The following is a 19,269-nucleotide window of genomic DNA, read 5'->3' on the forward strand; positions in this document are numbered from 1 at the left end:
TAGATATTGTAAACTCCCCCGTAGTACTAAGAGGATAGTTTGAGGTAAATAGAGGGTCAATTGATATCAGTAGCCAATGATGGCTTTGAGCAAGGCACTAACTGCAACTAGCGGGCTGGCTCTTGCCTCAATCTATCTGACCCGCTCCGCTCCGCTACACGCGCCTCGCGATTGCTCAAGACGCGTCGTGGACACCAAATCCTCCGGGCGGATATTTCACCTGATCACTTTCATCCTCTCACTGCCTCATCTACTCTTAAGCGTTGTTTCCAATTTCTGCAGACGGCTTGTCCTTCTCAATGCGTAGTCTATGTAATGAAGTCCCATTTGGACTGAGTTATCGATATCAGAGTAAGAATCTGCGGGGCACTTAGGACTTGACTTGGGCACGTGCAATATGCCTTGGAGCCGGTAGGGTATTTATCAAGGCAGTTGCATTACCATGATCACATGATTTCACGTGAGTTCCAAGTATTGTGCACCTACCCTTCATCTCCAAGGCTGCTCAAGGCTAGGTCTTGGAGCGTGTTGCCCTGGGCATTGATATGTTGGCACGTCTTGGGATTGATGATGTTCCGGGAGCCGCTTTGGAGCCAATGATTATGCATGATCCAATCTCTCTCAGAAACTGAAGCGCAGAAGGGGAGGCCACCTTTCCTTCAGAAAGGAGTGTATATTTGAAACACAAGCTGCAAGAATTGCAACAGCAGCGTGGCTCCTGTGATAATGAGGACTGCCCAAAGAGCAAACCACGCAGGAGGGTTGCGTCTGTCATACCACAGCCTGCGAATCGAGTGAGGATTGCGACCCATGCTCGCTTTTTGCAGTCGAATAAAGCGCTTGGCCAGGAAGGGGAACTCTGCTATGAAGACGTAATTCTCGCATGATTCAGCGTCAAGGCGATTATAGATCTCTTTGATCTTGTCAGAAGTATTAGGTTCTGTGCAGAGTGTGCGTAGAAGAGGGTCACAGTCCGGCCCAAGAGCATCGATCTCACGTCCAATCAGTTTCCCAGACCTCTGGTCATGAGCGAACACGAGCCGATAAGAGAGAAGAACTTCGGCGAGATAGTCTTCATACTCGACCTGCTCAAGACCCCCAGATAGCTTGCTCATGCTTTGGCTTTGTTGGGTTGGCTTGAACACCTCGGACAGTATACTTTTGGAAGTCTTCCGATAAAGTAAGAGACAGATGGATGGATTTTTAAAGACAAACAGTTTCTTGTGTCTCTGGTCATACTCAAGATGCTGTCCCAGGGTGCTCGTCCATGCAATTTTGACGTCGACAATATTGGCCAAGCTGTGATACGACAGATAGGCGGTAGTAATGCAGGCAGACTCTATGTCTCTTGTGCCCAGAGTATTATCTTCGAGACAGAGCTCAGGCACGGGGAACAATTTCCCAAACCTGCCAGCAGTTTGACGCAGTGGCTGATGTGCCAGACCTTGCAGGGATAGAGAGGGATTCCGCACAACCGGATGGTACAAGATCCCGGGCCGTCGTCGTTGACAAGACGCCCCGGCAATGCACAACCGGGACTCGGCCAGATTCGAATCGAGGACTTCGAATAATAAGGGCTCCCAGATGGCAGTGATCCACCCAATCACGTGAAAGACCAAATGTGTTGCGAGCTCACGTCGTCCCTCGATCAGAAGCAGCTGGGTTTTCTCCGAGCGACTATCCTCAAGTTTGACCTCGGTGAGGTGATCGACGATACCGGGAAGGGTGACTTCTCCGTCATTGACCAGGCACTTGGCCACTTCAGTAATCAGAGTGAAGATGGCTGTTTTTCCAGAAGTGTCATCGCCGATCACATCGAGAGAGACATCCGTCACGACTGGGACAATCAATTTGTCTCGAAGTAAAGGTGTGATTTTGTTTTCTAAGTACTTTTGGAACCAAACCCAAGACTGAGTACTGATAGCGTCCAGAGGGTCATTTCCCATGATGGCTCTCTGGAGATTTGCAGTTGCGCGGTGGAGTCGCGAAGCTAGCAAGATGTCAGCGAGGAAGGATTGGATTGTCTGAGTGAGTAGCATCAGGCATCACGTCTCGACGGTGGAGTAGTCTTTCCCATCACAGAGACCACGTTCGTCCATGGGCACCCGTTGCTTTTCAAAAGTCACGTCATTCAGCCTCTTACCTCCATAATCCCAATCGAAGGAGACAACGTCATGTGCTAAGCCTGCAGTCTTTCGCTGCTTAATTTGCAACGACCAAGCTCGGATAATGCTTCTCGGTTGAAAGGAGGGAAGTGGTGTTAGGGGATCCAGCCTGGCAGTAATGCTCTTGTCTTCGATCTCGGAGCCGTGGACTGACATGTCGGTTATGCCACGGAACAAAGAATGTCCAAGGGTCGAGTCGGTCAAAACGAGGCTGTGCTCTTGCTCACGAAGACCTCTGATGGCGATATAGGGTATTTATGCGTGTGAGCTCCAACATGGCCAACACGCTTGTGGGAGGCTCCGCAAACCAGTGGCCTTTCTGCGCGCCCGATTTGATGATCTTGCATCATATTTGCAGTGGCTTAGTGCATGCTTTTCAACCTTGCCAGGCCGACGTCTTGGGTTTTGATGGCAGATGAGTGTCATGGAATGAGCAAATGAGGGATGTGGGCGGGGGCTAAATATGCAAGGCAACCGCCATAACGCCATTTAACTCGTCGCTAGAATCGGTGGCCTTGGGCCAACGCATCACTTTGAAAACACAGCCGCACCACATGTCCGGTTTCAAGTCTGACACTCTGACAAGAGCCATTGCTAGAGGGTCGCGCACTTGGTTCTCGTGATCAAATAGGACTTAGGGTTTGAGCTGGCGATTTGGACCAGAAAAGGCGTGAGGTTGGTACCATTTCTGCGTCTGCATTCTCTGTCTCTGTCGCCTGGCCCATGTCATTTCTCACAATCCTTAAACACACAAGCTGATAGACCTTATGTCTTCAGCCCTCTTGGAGAAGATGCCTGGTACTTTATATTGTGGTTGTGGTGGGGGCTCTACGCCCAGTTGTGACGGTGATCATGAGTGGCCAATTGTCGTAATTAGTAGGTAGCTAGGCCGTATCAAAGTGCTTGAGATACACAGTGGATGCCATCTACAGTCACAGATAAGTGTGCATCGATTAATCAATCAAGACATCTATGGCTTGAAAGGTATCGACCATCATCTATGTGAGATGCCACGACATGTATGCAAGGCCAAAGAGGAGGAGAGGCCCGGATGATCAATTCTCCGTTGTTCCTTCCTCATCGCGGACCCCTCCCGCCAACATCGTGCCTTCCTTGTTGGTTCTCGCCATTGCCCTCTCCATCACTCGGTCATCGTGACCGAAGCGTGACTCTTCAACTCAGACTGACTGCACTGCTCAGCCCATATCTTCCCCTAGGATCATAATGTTACGCTCGTTACTCAGGCTTTCTTCATCAATAGTCGTTCTGCATGCACCCTCTTAGGCGAGTCGGCAACCCTCCATTCACCTTTCCCGTTCAACCTACCATGAGCCACCTATACTCGGTGCTTTCACATTGAAGGCGTTGTGAAAATCACCTGACATTACTTGTGAGTCTCTCTGCTGTCATGACCAAGCGTTGAAATCTGATGTTCAGGACATATCAGTGCACTCGAAAGAGTTCTTTTTGAGAAGCTTTGACATTGCACAATTCCTTGTCCTGGCAATCAGCAAGCAGCGGTAGTCATGCCTGCAGTTAGAGCAACCCTGGAGTTTCTGGCAAAGTCTCCATTATACGAGACGGAAAAGCCTTATCTCTATCTGCCGGGCAAAGATGAGGACATCGATCTAGACAACACTCGGCTCGACAATATGGAATACGAATCACACGCCAACATCCTTATTCGGGACATGCGGGAAACCCCAGATCTCTGCCTCGACCAGTGTGGGTTCGAATACACAACTCACGACTTTTCGCATCAGGCTCTAGAAAGTCGACAAAACATTGTGGAATACTGCTCGCAAATCAACGACCTCCTCGCACACCGCTTCAAAGCAGAGAGAGTTGTGACTTATGAACACCGCCTACGAAAGAATGAAATGCTTTCCCGGACTGAATTTGATGTTTATGACCCCTTGCTAGTCGAGGGACCAGCAAAAGGTGCACACAACGGTAAGAGACCACATGGCGTCGTTTCAAGCTTGACTGAGTCGTGTCGAGATGTCACATTTAGTTCTGGACCGGCCATCATCAACCGGCATTTGACGCAAGAAGACAAGTCCAAATACCTTCAACCAGGCTATCGTTTTCGGGTGTTCAAGTGAGTGTAATATTAGCCCAACAATGGTGGCTATTCTAACAGGAAATAGTACCTGGCGACCGTTGAATGCGGTTCTCGAGGACCGCCCTTTGGCACTCTGCGACACCCGGACTGTCGCGCCTTCGGATCTGGTTGCTGCGGACAGGATCCTACCCGACCGCATTGGGGAGGTTTATTATCTTCAGCACAGCCACGAGCAACAGTGGTAGGTGATGATTTTTGTGAATCAATGGCACCGTTGACCTGGGGAAGGTATTGGCTGGAAAAGCAACGCAGCAATGAGCTTTTGGTTTTCCTTGAATACGATACACAATCTGAGAAGACGGCCCGATGTAAGTTTTCTGACAAGAGGCATGTGATGGTGCTCTAACAGTGGCGCAGTCTGTCCTCATGTCTCGTTCGACCTCCCCCATGCCCCTGATCAGGCAGAGAAACGACGGTCAATCGAAACTCGATCCATTGTGATTACCAAGTTGTGGTCGGCATAGGGAAAACGTTGGGCACCAGTGGGGTATGATAATAGGAACATATGCAATTTGCATCACGGGCTTATATGTGTCCTTCTATTGCCGACGTAGACCCTTGTTAGCGAGGTGCTGGGCTTTGAGGCTGTCGGTGTGCCAGAGGGCCATCGGGTCAGAGAAGGCAAATCGCGGGGTCCAGCAACAAGAGGCTGAGATGGATTGGAGTAATCTACTTAGTCTGTACCTGGATTATGTCTCGGGTGGGCGGCGGAGCTCCCACGGTCGCTGTTATTGTCATGTAGGCAAAGGAATGGACCGGAAGGAATTGATGAGGGGTGTCGCATGGAAGCCGAAAGAAATTCGATACCCCTTGGTATGCAACACCAGGGTAGAACGCAGATTCGCGGAGTAAGATGTTGGGTGGTTCGATCTCGGCGTTGGGTATAACCGATCTAGACCACGCCGAGTAAGTCAAAGAGTTCTGGGAAGACGAGTCCCAGTGGCTGGGGTCCTGCAAACCCTGCACCACCAACCAGTGGTTCCAGTGAATTACTTACACAGCCTCTCAAAATCCTTATCAGACATGTCCAAGTTTTCGCAGGACCGACATAATTCAGGAGTTGACCATTATCATTGGATACTAGCTGGTGTGGGAAAATAAGTCTCAAGCATGAGATGCTCGCTCAGATTACCCCTCCACGGCGGTGTATTAATGGACTCCACGAGAGACGATCACTAAGGTCAAGGTTCACGGGGACCAACGGCAAACATGCGAGATATCATGCACACCATGCCAGGGGTGTCTGACAAGAGTAGAGGACACATGAGAACATGAGACCAAGGAGAGTGTCGCATGGGTGCCGCAAGGGTTGCTCGACAGATTGCATGCCGGCATTCGACTCACAGTAGGGCGCCCGGTTTCTCACGTTTCCGTAGATGCAACAACAACACAGATGGGATGACAATCGGGGATCCTAGATAGGGGATATGTGTTATCCGATCGGCAAGGAGAGTCACTGCCACAAACAGACAGTAGAGGTCAGACTGAAAGATTAGCACGCATAGGCATCTTCAGTAACGGAGCACCAGAGCGGGACGATTGATAAGTCACTGAGAGACAAGATGGTGTGTAACCCAAAAGGTGATGATATAAAGCAAACGAGGACGCAAGAAGCCTGAAGTAAAATGACATTGTTGCAGCCCCCAACACACAAGAGCCTGGAGAAGACAACGCCAGTATCATTGCCAGCCTCCCTGCCAGTCTGCCTGGCATCCAACTCTTAAATTTTGCCCTGTGTGCCTCCCCTGAGGCTGATCCGACCCAGGTGTCAGCAACGCCCTTTGAGACATTTTTATTATTACATTATTATTGCTCGTTGATTGTTCCTCACTCTCGGGCCTTGAACTGATCGCGCGAGCACCTGCCACCTTCCTTCCTATGGGTGACAGCCAGTCAGCCCCAACCTCCTCCAAAACCTCCTCAGGCGTCAAACTCACCACCGGGACTCTTCTTCTCGCCCCCAAATCCCCGTATTCTTTGGATCTTCCAGATTCATCCATTTCCATCTATTGAACCTCATCAGTCCCCACGCTCGCCCACTTTTCGAGACTTTGTTCTAGCCAACTAAGCACTTGCAATCTCAAGCTCAATCCAGCGCCACCAGTGTTGCTTTTTGCCAAAGCACCTCAATTTCCAGGCGGTACACACCCCCTAGTCTTGCACAGCCCTTTCCACCCCAGATCCATATCTCACACTCTTTATCGCATCAACAAAATCTCCAGACCCTGGACCTCCAGCCTCACTTGAACCATTTCAGGCAAAATGTCACCCCGCCCCGCGACCGAGGAGAACACCATGACCAGATCTTCTGGATCTCCCAACTTTTTTGAGTCAGTCGATCCTGCCGGTTTTCCCGCCAACGACAAGGAAAAGGCACGTCCATGGATGGCCCTTCTCGCAGCCAGACAAGACGCGTCTCGAAAGCCCGGTGCTGTCGACAAGATGTTGGTCGTCTGCTCCCTCCAGCATGATCACGGCAGGTCATCCCACCTCCAGAGATGTCTCTGTAAGATCCATGCTAACATTGAACTAGGAACCTCAAGTCTGGGTGGTTACTAGACGCGTCGGCGAGCATCCTCAACTGGCGCATAAAACCTGAGACGATTCTCCTTTCCACCGATCCAACACCTTTCTATTCCTACCCAGTCCGCCTCGCATCGTTTTCGGCTCCCTCCACGATATTGCATTTTACATACATTAGAGGCTTGGTGATTCAACGTGGTCAAAAGTCAATCGACTCTTAGCAATAAGGGCAACCTTACGCCTCACGAGCTATGACGGTTTCATTCCTGTTTTGCTTGTGTTTGCATTCTCATGGCGTGGAGGATTTTTGTTCCAAGGTTCTGCAAGCATGGCGATGGGTGTTTAGGTGAGCATGCTTGTATGCTGAGTGGCAACCTTGATTCCTAATACTGGGGGGTTTCGATTCATCTTAAGTATCCAAAAGGTTACCAAAAAAAGACAATTCTTAATTGATATCCTCCACTGAGAACTGCAGGCTTTCATTTTCGGTGGTACCAAGTCCAGGATCCCGCCTATCATTTCTCTAATAAGAATCCTGAACGTGTGGCCATGCATGCATGCAAGATGGAGGAGTTCTCTGGGGCACGAGGGCATCAGGCCCCAGCGGGCCTCCTTTGGCTCTCCACTTTTGCGGCGCTTCGGCCCTCCTGCCGCATGTCCACGCCCAATCCCACTCGTGGTTGCCCTCTTTGCCCTCTTTGCCCAACGCCCACCCAGCATCCACTTTCTCCTCCTCACTTGCTCAAAGCCCCGTGCATTAGTCCATACTTCATGTCACCTCTTTTGCCCGGTTTGTATGGCACCTGTGCCTCAGCATGTGCATTCAACCCGCATGTCTACAGATGTAGGTCTATCTTTACTGGTCCAGGTCCAATGCATTGCCGGCCAACGCTGCTCGACGTCGGCCAACTTGCGAACCACAAGGCGCACAAGGCAGCCACGTCGACCATCCCACCAAGGACTTCCTTCAATCTACCATTGGTCTTCGGGTCTGTATCTTCTTCTGTTCAAGGACACGGGCTGACCATATGATCCATGGAGTCCCTCCTCTTTCCCTTCCCTCCCTGTCTTTTCTTCTTTCCTGTAGAGTCAACTTTCAGCCTGATCGTGACCCCTCCAGAGCTGCGAGGTCAAGACTCTTGGTCACTGTGCTCTCACAAACCAACCCGTCCCTGTCCACAGCTTGATTACTGTCTTGAACCCCTCAGCCTTGTGGTGCCTTCATGTAGTTTGGAGCCATGTCGGGCAGGGTCACCAACACCTATGGGCTCAAGGCCGCGATGAAGGAAGATGAGTGGGACATTGGTACATTACCGAGAAGCAACCTCACTACGTTGACCAGACTGACCCTGCTATCCAGATTTCGAGTAAAGATCCACCTTGTCACCCTTCCCTCCTTCAGCCTTACTGACAGCAGCCCAGTGACTCTCGCGAGTTCCTCATTGAAGCATGGAAAAACGCCAACGAACTTCATGATCTGACCAAGACAGATAGAGAACAATCCAATGACTTCACTTCCCACCAAGTCTTCAGTGACTGGGTATACAAAGCACGTGAAAATGCCAAAAAGTCGGGCTCGGCCTTGAGGTCCAATATGTTGCTTGTCATTGTCCAGTTTGTCAGATGGCTGTGGAACTTTGAGATGCTCATTCAGGAACTCGTGGTGGAAAACCATGATTCCAAAGATGATGTCGTCGAAGTCAAAACTATCGACACAAGTGCTCTCTGGAGATTGGCTTATCTCAATGTCAAGGTACTCTCTATCTAGTGAGGATGTTGCGTCTTAACGGCAGCTGACCCTTACATTAGCTCTCTGTGGACTCTCCCTCCAAGCTCTCAAAAACCCACCGATGGATGAATGAGCTAAGGAGAAACCTGGAACTGCTTGTCAATGCAGTCCGCAGCTCGATGGAGCTCAACACTAATGCCGATAATTCAATACGCATTGAAATTATGGGTGTCGTGGAGCCATTGATTGCCCTACTCAGACATTCTATCCTCTATCTCCAACGCAACTACGATGGTGAGTACTAGAATCCTACTTATCTTTCCACAGGTGTGGCTAACCCTGTCCTTTCCTCCAGAAACCGATTTCTCGGCAAACTACTCAAGCTCTATGGACCCCAGGATCCGTGAGACTTCTGAGGCTCTGAACATGACCATCAAGCACCTGCGTGAGGTTACCAATAACAGCAGAGTCAACCATGTCCAGGAAAGTTCATATGCAGCCGAAGTTGGTGTTTTGAGACAGCGTGTCGAGCAGATGGATGGATCTGAGAAAGCAATCTTTCCCCTCGAGCTCTTGCCCCCTTTTCGCACTGACCACTTCACGGGCCGTGACAAGGATATTGAAAAGATCCATGCCTGGCTGGGCGTCAGAGAGAACCCACCAATTCGTACCTATACCATCTACGGTCGACGAGGTATTGGCAAGACTCAGGTGAGTTAATTTCGTCAGTGATAAGGGAACGACCCATGGCTAACTCATGACTTGCACCCAGATCGCGCTGGAATATGCCAAACGCTACAAGAAGGATTACGATGCCATTTTTTGGATCCAATCAGAAACAAAGGCTGCCCTGCGACAGAGTTTCACCGACGTTGCTCTTGCTTTAGAGCTGGAAGGTGCCGACAACAATACCACTTTTGATGAAAACCTGATGCGCGTTTTGAGATGGCTACGCCATACACAGAAACGATGGCTCCTCATCTATGACAACGCCGAACGTGAGCAGCAGTTGAAGGGCTACTGGCCTTCAGGCGGCCATGGAGCTATGTTGCTGACATCTCGATCCTTCCACAATTTCTTTGAAGACGAAAATCGACACGGTGAGACAGTCCAGCTTTTCACCGACCAGGAACGACGAAATCTGCTTCTGGCATTGCTCGGTGATGAATGGGTGGGTCGGCATCTTGATCCTGAGGATATGATGCACGAGATTGAAGAAGCAGCCATTGCCGCTCTGATGAAGAAGACCGGTGGTCTCCCTATTGCTATTCGCCACGCCGCTACTCAGATCCGGGATCCCGAGATCAACGAAACTGGCACCGTCCGTGCTTATATGGAGTTGTTCAACATGAGTTTCCATACGCTGCCACCCCGCCAAACTACGATTCGTGATCCTCTGATACAGTCTCTTGATACTGTGTGGAACATTGCGTTCAAGAACTTGGAGACTCCAGCGAAAAACATCCTCTCAGGAATCTCCCTACTGGCGCCAGACTCGTTACTGCTGGATCTCTTCCTGCCCAGTGACCAGCGAATGTTGACGGACAAACTCGGATTTTGCCGCACCTCCGGCGTAAGCGCAAATACCACCGTACCTGGTCCATCTATTCAGACCGTCGTGAATCCATCGTCTCGACTAAGCGAAGCTCTCGACGAACTACAACGTAAAGGTTTGATCAAGCGGACCGGCCGCCAGATCTCCATGCACCGAACCGTTCAGGAAGCCGTAAACTACCAGGGTAAAGAGGAGTTGACTCAGTTCTACGATGCCATGGTTTGCTTGTTATATGATGCCTTTCCCAAACAGCAGGATGGCCGACCGCTTACTGAGGCTTGGTACTGGTGTCGAATTTGGATCCAGCATGTCGTCACCCTGGCATACAAGTACCGACTATATGCCTCCAATCGTCCGGCAGATGAGTTCCCACTCAAGGGAATGGCGTCTGCCCCATATTTTGTGCGACTTTTGGCTAATGCTGCATGGTAAGCCACGCCTCTTTTGTTGTAGACCTTTTATGAAGTAACAGAGCCTGTCTGTTGACTGAATTATAGGTACCTCTTTGAAATTGCCGACTATGACGAAGCCCTCACCTTGATTAATATTGCACGCAATGCAGCTCAAGATAAGGACTCGCTTACTTACGCCCATCTTCTCAACACTGAAGGCACTACCTACTACGAGCAGAATATCTTGGGCAAAGCACGTGATGCTCTGGAAGGGGCGCTCGCGATCCGAACGCGGCTTCTGCCAGAGGGGGACATGGAAATTGCCAATACACTCTCTAATCTAGGCAACATAGAGATGGCAGAAGGCAATCTTGATGCCGCGATGGAGTATGTGGAAAAAGCGCGACATATTCGAGAGGCGATTGGGGACAACGCGGCCATGATGCTTGCCATCAGCTACATGCAAGTGGGACGGATACACTACCTGCGCGAAGAGTACACCGAGGCGTACAGCAAGTACCAAAAATGCGAGGGCGTGCTCAACAAGAAGGTTGGTAGCAATAAGTCTTTCATGGCCCATCTATACTACGCGTACGGCAATCTCGAGTTTGCCCAGGGTGACGTCGTCTCGGCGGCCAAATCGTTCGAGTTGACGCGACAGATCTCCAAGGACTTCAACCCGATGCACCCTCTTACAGCGGCGGCATGCTACAAGATCGCGTGCTGCGAATTCGAACAAGACCACCACAAAAAGGCGATATCATTCCTCAACAAGGCCCAGGACATTGCTGAGGTCAACTCGGGCGGCGTCATCGACGGTACCATCGCCCGCATCACCTGGAAGAGGGCCGAGGTTATGCTCGATGACCCCCTCGGTGACCGTACTGCGGGCAACAACATCATGACCGACATCCAGTGGCAGCAAAAGGAGATTGCGGAAAGAATGCAGGTTGATCTGAGAGGCCTCGATGCCATGGAAGACCGTGAGAAGAGTTTCGATCTGTTGGTCACGGGTTATTTCAGATAGTTGGTAATCCAGGTTGGGAATTGGGGTTGGGAGGCCATGGGCCTCAGGTGGCCAACTGAAATTCCCTTTTGCAATAAGGCTTCTTACGACACGGAATAGGCATATTTGGAATTTTGCGGGCGGTGTTGGTGGTGACTGATTCACATTAGGATTTTGCTTCTCACGTTATCAATAGTGCGATTGCTATTGCTGCAGCTGCCGATGACCATCATTATGATTGTCATTGCGAGAATTGGCATCTTCATCTCTCCGATTCTTCCTGACTTGCTTCCTTCCATCGTTTCTGTAGCGTTTCTGATCCTCCTTTGTCTGTTGGGGACGGGGTCAACCACCAGCCCGTGGATGTTGACATGACCGGACCTCTTTCGTATAGCCGCGTGGATATTCGTGGTTGAATTAGATGAGTCAGGGGTATATTAATCCCTAGCATAAGAGTCCCAGAAGTCTCGTTGTGTTTGATCTTTTTTTGATGGCTTCATGTGGTTCTTTCCTTGCTCGGCATCGGCAGTTCTGTGAAGAGACCACTTATATTCTTCTTGACCTATCCTCCCTCATACCATCAGATCACGATAACGTTGCCCGGTGCCTCCCTCATTTCGGCCGCAAGCAGGACAGTTCATTCTGTTGGGAAAGGGAATGTAATTGGGATGTCAGAGCTCCGTGGTGATCAGAAACGTCATCATATGATAATGGCGCTATTGAGCTTCCAGGTGATAGAATAATGCCCCAGTCTCAATTCTGGTCGTTCTGATGCAGAGTCGGTGGCTTAGGCTAATCATTGATATCTCAAGGATCTATTAGCATTTGTTGATTATGCGCGCCACCATTTTCGATAGGGTTCCTCGATGGGGGCCCGCTTTTCGAAGAGCCATCTTCCTGAGGAATCTCGGTCTCGCCCATTAAGGTTGTGGACAGTCTTGCACTCTGGCATCCAGGGCAGTTATGGACGACCTCGTGGGCGAAAAGGTCACAATCAATACAGAAGTGACGATGACAGACTGGACATCCGTACCGACTGCTGTTGGAGTTTGGTTGGGTCCATTCTTCCTTAGGCGGCACCGGTGGAAAGGGTTTGAGGCAGGAGAAACAAGCAGTGCTTCTTCTGGCCTGTGACCATGGCACTTCAATCCAATTCACAAGAGGAAACAGGTGGTGGTAAGAACGGGCGAGATGAGTGGAAAGAATAAGAGTGAGTCCACACACAGGGCATTCCGAAGGCAGGTTGCATACTTTGGTGTTGCACCGCGAACAGAGATAGCCGTCTCGACTGGGTTTGGTGTGGCAGGCACAGAGACTCGGATGGTCCTCGACGGTGCGTGAAGGAAATCCCATCATGAGGAGAGTGCTGGCGGATTTCGTCTTTTCAGTGGTCGCAGGAGGGGTTGTGACGGCCATCATGAGTTCTCGAAAATGTTGTTCGTGAAGGACAACGCCGTAGTTGGAGGGGTCCCCATTATTGGTCTTTCGTACTAGCTCCTGGCATACGGCGACTTGAGCTGCCAATCCTAGTACCGTAACACGGATCTTGTCCATGACAAGGTGATTGATGGTGTTATGGATATCGCCTGGGTCGGAGGAATGCAGAGCACCAAAGACAAGTAGAATTTCCCTAGTGCCATGGCTGGGGGCGTGGAACAAGGCGGCCCGGGACATTTCGAGGGCATTTTCCAACGACGGGTTTCCCTTGGGCTCTTCTTTTCGAATGCGCTGAATGGCAGTGAGATGATCGTTGGGATTTCCTGACATATCGCTGACCCGGACAGCAATTCCATCTCTCATGCCCACTATGCCCAGTTGGGAGATGGGGTTTTGTTCGAAGTATTCACGAATGAACGATTCGGTGTAGAGGAGAGTCAACAAGTAGCGGGTCGGTCGAAGGTCTTTTTCATTCATGGCCAGAGACATGTCGAGGATGAGGATGAGGTGGCGTATGATGCCTCGTTGGAGAGGGGTGGTATCTTTGAGCAGTCTGCATAATTTAGACCATAGATCAGAGAAAGAGAGATATGCTGATGGGTTCTATTATTTCTTACCTCTTCCTCTTACCTGCCTCCAACAATCCTTCAACTGCACCAGTGATTGTGCCATCTGCGGCTTCGGTGAGCAGATCCCAAGTGCGGGTGACTTCAAAGTCTCGAGCGGAGTCATGGTCGTTTGCCTGTCGGGCTTTGGATCGACCAGGGGCTCGTATTGCATCTTCATCGGAGCCTCCATCGCCATGGTCATCCCCGGGCGCCGGCATGATCAGAGTACGGGAACAAAATTAGAAAAGATGGGTGACGTTGAGATGGCTTCGTCTAAGATGTGGGGAGATGAAATTATTGGAGTCGCGTAATCATCTGTGCAGTCGACGCGTTTGGTGGATTCTAGTGGTTCTACTTAAGGCGCCAGGCGCCCTCAGGCCTGTGGCGCCTGGACATATTTGCTCGGGGATCATTGGGTGTCAATTTGTGGCCCTCGGGCCTCATTGCAGCCTAATCTCATGACACATCGCCTACAAACATCTGTAAACCGTTGGTGCAGGAAGGGTGCTTTTCTTCATCTGAAACTGGCTACCTAGGCACCTAGGTACCTATTCAGACTTTTCATTTAAATGGCGTTCACAATTCAATTAGAATTACTCGGTAGTTTTCCGTGAGAAGATTCACCAAGATTGGGTTTCCTCTGTACCTGAATTCCTCCCAGCGAGTACACGGTAATAAGAGACTTTGGCCGTTGCCAACCTACACATCTTGTATGTACCCCACCAAGGAGGGGCAGAGGGTTCCTAGGGGTCTTTAGAGGGCCCCTCGGGCTGATGTGCCCCCCCAGGCTCCATAGGAGCTTATAATTTTTTAGCGTTGGTACCTGATTCTCTCAGCCCGAACTGACTGGACATCACCTTACATGAGTCCAAGTCTGTTCATCATCTCCAACCTAAATAAACCTCAAATATCGGTCATCTCCTTCCGCTGGGCGCCTATATTCCGGTAGCATCGCAACTGCAACTGCAACTGGTGCTTGTTCTGTAGGTGGGATCCTCGACCTCACCATTCATGTTGGAGTCTAGACTCACTGCTGGTCTCTTCTCTTCTCTCAAGGCTGGCCCTCGCCATTCACTTGGTATCAGACGATTCCGCTTCATCTACACAACCTCCGCGTGCTCAAGAAAACTCTCCACACCCGCCCTCAACCTCCATCGTCACCTTGCAGGACCTAGAAGACTGCCCCTCCCCCGACCTGCTACATACCCCTCCAACCTTCAGTTGCGTTCCTGTTCCGCAGAAGCTCGATCAGCCATGGCTCCTCCCACAGATCGAGACATCCTTCCTGACACGTGAGCTATACTTGCTACCCGATACGTCATGTGAACAGAAAACTGACAGCGGGCCTGGGATTTATAGCATCAAACCCACTCACTATGACCTGTCGTTGTTCAATCTAGAATTTGGCGGAGAATGGTCATTTGATGGCCTGGTGAAGATTCACTCCAAGATCAAGTCAGACACGAAAGAGCTGGTCATCAACGTCAAGGAGCTCCAAATAAGCAGCGTTGAGGTATATGGAAAAGATGGCTCTGGTAAGCAAGCCTGGTCCTCGTAGCTTGCTATTTCCACAGCCCTAACAACTCCAATTAGCCGCAGTCACCTCTTCGACCGATGTGTCTTATGACAAAAAGGACGAGAGGGCAACAATCAGTTTCCCCCAGAGCATACCAGCCGGAGATGCTATTATTGCGATCCAGTATAAAGGAACCATCAATAACGCCATGGCTGGCTTCTATCGATCCAAATACAAGCCCACCGTCCCTCCTGCGCAAGGTACCCCAACTGACGGGGAATTCCATTACATGTTCTCCACTCAATTCGAGGCTTGCGAGGCGAGAAGAGCCTTTCCTTCCTTTGACGAGCCCAACCTCAAAGCCACATTCGAATTTGAGGTCGAAATCCCCGAAGACTTGGTCGCATTGTCCAATACTCCTGAAAAGGCTACGACAAAAGGTTCGAAACCAGGCTTGAAAAAGGTTTCTTTCGAGAAGACCCCGCCCATGAGCACCTATGTGAGTTCTATTCATGCGTGTATAAATACCCTTTGGTCTAACCCCATGCCCTTAGCTCGCAGCTTGGGCTATTGGAGACTTCGAATACGTCGAGGCATTCACTGAGCGCAAATACAACGGCAAACCTCTGCCAGTCCGAGTCTACACAACGCGTGGTCTCAAAGAGCAAGGTCGTTTCGCCCTTGAACATGCCCACAAGACCATCGACTACTTCTCCGACATTTTTGGAATCGAGTATCCCCTACCCAAGTCCGATCTACTTGCTGTTCATGAATTCGCCATGGGAGCAATGGAAAATTGGGGTCTTGTCACCTATCGCACAACCGCCGTCCTCTACGATGAAGAAAAATCCGATGCAAGATTCCAAAACCGTGTTGCTTACGTTGTTGCCCATGAATTGGCTCATCAATGGTTTGGCAACCTGGTCACCATGGACTGGTGGAATGAATTGTGGTTGAATGAAGGTTTCGCCACTTGGGTCGGTTGGCTGGCCATTGATCACCTACACCCCGAATGGAATGTCTGGAGTCAGTTTGTGGTGCGTATGCGAAGAGGTATCCATTGAGTTCCCCCCAATTGACTCTGTTCCCAGGCTGAAGGCGTTCAATCAGCTCTTCAACTCGATTCCTTACGTGCCTCTCACGCCATCGAGGTTCCCGTTCGAAACGCCCTTGAAGTCGATCAGATCTTCGACCAGATTTCCTACCTGAAGGGCAGTTCCGTCATTCGAATGCTGAGCAATCATCTTGGCCAGGACGTCTTCCTCAAAGGTGTCAGCGACTATCTCAAGGCCCATGCCTACGGAAATGCCAAAACCAAGGACTTGTGGGCTGCACTTTCTGTTGCCTCTGGTCAAGACGTGCTCGCCTTCATGGATCCCTGGATCCGGAAGATTGGCTTCCCGGTGGTGACTGTGGCTGAAGAGCCCGGTCAGATCTCTCTGCGACAAGAGAGATTCCTGAGCACAGGAGACGTGAAAACAGAAGAAGACGAAACAACTTGGTGGATTCCCGTGGGCCTCAAAACTGGCTCGCCATTCAAGGTGCTTCACAGTGCTTTGACCGCTAAGGAAGATACTATTCGTGATGTGGATGATTCCTTTTACAAGATCAATGCCGACTTTTCGGGCTTCTATCGTACCAACTACCCCCCGCAAAGGCTGGCAAAGCTAGGTGAAGCTCAATCTCAGCTCTCAATCGAGGACAAGATTGGTCTGCTCGGAGATGCTACGGCCTTGGCTGTATCTGGACATGGTACCACCGCAGCACTCCTCGCATTGCTCGAGGGATTCCAGGAAGAAGAATCTTTCCTGGTATGGTCCGCCATTTCAAGCTCCCTCGCTAAAGTCCGCGCAGTCTTTGCCTCGAACAAGGAGATTGCGGCAGGATTGAAGAACTTTTCCCTAAAGCTGATTTCGCCCCGAGCAGAGGCTATTGGCTGGGAATATCCCAAAAATGAGGATTGGTTGACTGGGCAGTCCAGAAAATTATTGCTCGCTGCTGCTGCTGGGGCCGGCCATCAAGGTATCATCTCCGAGGGTCAGAAGAAGTTTGCAGCTTGGAAGGCCGGAGACGAAAAAGCAATCCACCAAAATCTTCGAGGCGTTGTATTCAATCTCGTGGTTGCCAACGGTGGACAAGAAGAGTACGACACCGTCAAAGCAGAGTTCTTGAAGACTACATCTGTGGATGGCAAGGAGATTGCCATCACTGCGCTCGGCCGGTCAAAGAGCTACGAATGCGCTCTCGAGCTGCTCAATTTTGTCACATCAGACGCGGTCCCCCCTCAAGACGCACATAGTGGCATCATCTCAGTGGCAAACAACAACGAGACGAGGAATGCAGCGTGGGATTTCACCAAGAATGAGTGGTCCCGGGTTGAGAAGCGCTTGGCTGTGACTAGTGTTGTCATTGATCGATGGATCAAGAATGGTCTCACTCATTACTCCGACACGGCCATCAGAGACGACATCTTGTCGTTCTTCAAGGATAAGAACACCGGGCCTTTCAACCGAAGTTTGGTCATCATTTCTGACACCATCACCGGGAATGCCAGCTACAAGCAACGGGACGAAGCACAGATCCTCGAGTGGCTAAAGGCGAGAGGGTACGCGTAAATGGAAAAGAGAAAATAGAAGAGTTGCATTTCAGCATCCCTGCCAAAAGCATTCTCTGCTCCTATGATCTGTAATCTCTGTCATTCACACATGTCCTCTCGAGACTTTGTCGTTCCTCCCCGTGACCGACTATAGATCCCCAGAAAGCCCGACTATATATCCCCAGAAAGCCCTTCAATTTTCAGCGTCTCTGTACCTATAGAGCTGGTGCCCAGCACAGACATCAACTGTAGACTGATTGAATTTGATATGTATGGTCCGCACCCAGGCAACGTAAGAGCCAGTTGTGGCCTGAGTGAATCGGAGAGAGTTATAAGATGCTTCAGTCACGAAGGCTGTGTCTTCGAACAGTCACGAGGCTGAATCATTGCACCCCTTCACCCTCTGACATTTGGCGTTGAATCCTGCAGCTCACACCATTGAAAGTTACTGGAAGTCTCAGCCGCTCGCAATGCTGAAGCATTATAGTCACAAAGTCACATTACTTCTTCAATTGTAACAGTTCGTCTCCACCATCGTTGACTCATGAGGCAAACAGCCGTAACTGTGTCTTGGAAAATGTCAGTGTCATTGAACATCTGACTGTGATTCAGTCATGGAGCGTGCGTCCGAACATCATGCGATCAAGTTACCCTACCTTGTTCAGAGTCATAGGAAGGGGCCTTCTAGTCTATAAAGCTGAGCCTCTCCCGCGGCCTACTTCGACTTGTTTCTCTCTCCCACACTTCCAATCCGGTTCAGACTTAGTCTGTTCACGGTATATATATATGTATATATATATATATATCTCACTACGAATCAGCCGGCCCAGGCAAAGCACCTGCTTCACATGTCTTCGGGAAGACATCCTCTTTGTTTCCTCCTCCCTCACCCAACTGTCAGATGTTGTCTTGTGTCCTGTTTTATCCTACAGGCAAAGACGTTCACGACAAGTTGTCCATTGGCATTCTGGTGGTCCTTGCCCTGCTGGAAGCGAGAGTCAGCATTAGCTGGTAGCGCTTCGCAGCAGAACCTGAAGGGCAGACAAATATCCTGGACTTGATTCCAGCAGACGTTCGCGAGTACATCACCAGCGCCCACGATGCCATCTTACAGAACTCAAACTCAAACTCCAACCCTAATGTCAAATACGCCTTAATATTGTCCAAACCGATCAACAACCCTGATTCTGTTGTTGAGGGGGAATACACTAATGTTATCGCGAACAATCTTGATGTTCTGTCCCACATTCGTCGACGTCATTTCTCGGTCTTGGAACGAATTCAGGATCAATGGATCCAGGTTGCCGTGGTGTTGGAGCAAATAAGAAACATTGAAGCGACGTTCAACCCATTGCCTAAATCACATACCTCGCTGTACCAGACTCAAAGGAGAACCTCGACGACATCACGAGCCCGTACTCATGTGGTGTTATGGACCGGAATATAACACATATGCGGGTAGAGGCAGAGGCAGGGGCAGACATATAAGTATATATACACACGCAGCTGTTTGTGGGCTGAATTTGCTTCAGACTGGGAATAGGACACCTACTCTTCAGACAAGGCGGAGAAATTGCGTTGAACATATCTCTAGACTTAGGTGGGTCTTCAAGAGGT

At 50.2% G+C, this 19,269-nt stretch overlaps 6 protein-coding genes across 8 annotated transcripts; 4 read left to right on the plus strand and 2 right to left on the minus strand.

The window, feature by feature from the left end:
- Nucleotides 1-186: 186 nt before the first annotated feature.
- On the minus strand, nucleotides 187-2,552 carry PV10_04031 (uncharacterized protein). The gene is made up of 2 exons (XM_016368549.1): nucleotides 2,144-2,552; nucleotides 187-1,990 (listed from the first exon to the last, which is right to left on the minus strand). The coding sequence occupies exons 1-2, from the start codon at nucleotides 2,319-2,321 to the stop codon at nucleotides 660-662; spliced, it is 1,509 nt and encodes a 502-aa protein (XP_016224337.1). The 5' UTR covers nucleotides 2,322-2,552; the 3' UTR covers nucleotides 187-659.
- A 752-nt stretch (nucleotides 2,553-3,304) lies between these two features.
- On the plus strand, nucleotides 3,305-5,353 carry PV10_04032. 2 transcript variants are annotated; one of them, XM_016368551.1, is made up of 6 exons: nucleotides 3,305-3,555; nucleotides 3,613-4,118; nucleotides 4,167-4,266; nucleotides 4,316-4,471; nucleotides 4,519-4,598; nucleotides 4,648-5,353. In XM_016368551.1, exons 2-6 carry the CDS (start codon nucleotides 3,692-3,694, stop codon nucleotides 4,752-4,754), a joined length of 870 nt encoding a protein of 289 aa, XP_016224339.1. In that variant the 5' UTR covers nucleotides 3,305-3,555; nucleotides 3,613-3,691; the 3' UTR covers nucleotides 4,755-5,353. The 2 variants fall into 2 exon arrangements, with proteins under 2 accessions (XP_016224339.1, XP_016224338.1); XM_016368550.1 differs by having other exon boundaries at nucleotides 3,305-4,118.
- Nucleotides 5,354-6,552: 1,199 nt separating this feature from the next.
- Nucleotides 6,553-7,034, plus strand: PV10_04033 (uncharacterized protein; the record flags this gene model as incomplete). Its single annotated transcript, XM_016368552.1, has 2 exons — nucleotides 6,553-6,734; nucleotides 6,824-7,034. The coding sequence occupies 2 exons, from the start codon at nucleotides 6,553-6,555 to the stop codon at nucleotides 7,032-7,034; spliced, it is 393 nt and encodes a 130-aa protein (XP_016224340.1).
- Nucleotides 7,035-7,580: 546 nt separating this feature from the next.
- PV10_04034 lies at nucleotides 7,581-11,769 on the plus strand. 2 transcript variants are annotated; one of them, XM_016368553.1, is made up of 7 exons: nucleotides 7,581-8,118; nucleotides 8,174-8,180; nucleotides 8,236-8,566; nucleotides 8,623-8,836; nucleotides 8,898-9,253; nucleotides 9,315-10,525; nucleotides 10,595-11,769. In XM_016368553.1, exons 1-7 carry the CDS (start codon nucleotides 8,052-8,054, stop codon nucleotides 11,514-11,516), a joined length of 3,108 nt encoding a protein of 1,035 aa, XP_016224341.1. In that variant the 5' UTR covers nucleotides 7,581-8,051; the 3' UTR covers nucleotides 11,517-11,769. The 2 variants fall into 2 exon arrangements, with proteins under 2 accessions (XP_016224341.1, XP_016224342.1); XM_016368554.1 differs by having other exon boundaries at nucleotides 7,581-8,180.
- PV10_04035 (uncharacterized protein) lies at nucleotides 11,650-13,848 on the minus strand. The gene is made up of 2 exons (XM_016368555.1): nucleotides 13,550-13,848; nucleotides 11,650-13,485 (listed from the first exon to the last, which is right to left on the minus strand). Exons 1-2 carry the CDS (start codon nucleotides 13,756-13,758, stop codon nucleotides 12,303-12,305), a joined length of 1,392 nt encoding a protein of 463 aa, XP_016224343.1. The 5' UTR covers nucleotides 13,759-13,848; the 3' UTR covers nucleotides 11,650-12,302.
- Nucleotides 13,849-14,409: 561 nt separating this feature from the next.
- PV10_04036 (uncharacterized protein) lies at nucleotides 14,410-18,016 on the plus strand. Its single transcript, XM_016368556.1, has 5 exons — nucleotides 14,410-14,832; nucleotides 14,900-15,075; nucleotides 15,134-15,555; nucleotides 15,611-16,093; nucleotides 16,148-18,016. The coding sequence occupies exons 1-5, from the start codon at nucleotides 14,552-14,554 to the stop codon at nucleotides 17,669-17,671; spliced, it is 2,886 nt and encodes a 961-aa protein (XP_016224344.1). The 5' UTR covers nucleotides 14,410-14,551; the 3' UTR covers nucleotides 17,672-18,016.
- The last annotated feature ends 1,253 nt before the right edge of the window (nucleotides 18,017-19,269 follow it).

This window comes from Exophiala mesophila (assembly GCF_000836275.1).
Source record: "Exophiala mesophila strain CBS 40295 unplaced genomic scaffold supercont1.3, whole genome shotgun sequence".
Taxonomy (NCBI): Eukaryota; Fungi; Ascomycota; class Eurotiomycetes; order Chaetothyriales; family Herpotrichiellaceae; genus Exophiala; species Exophiala mesophila.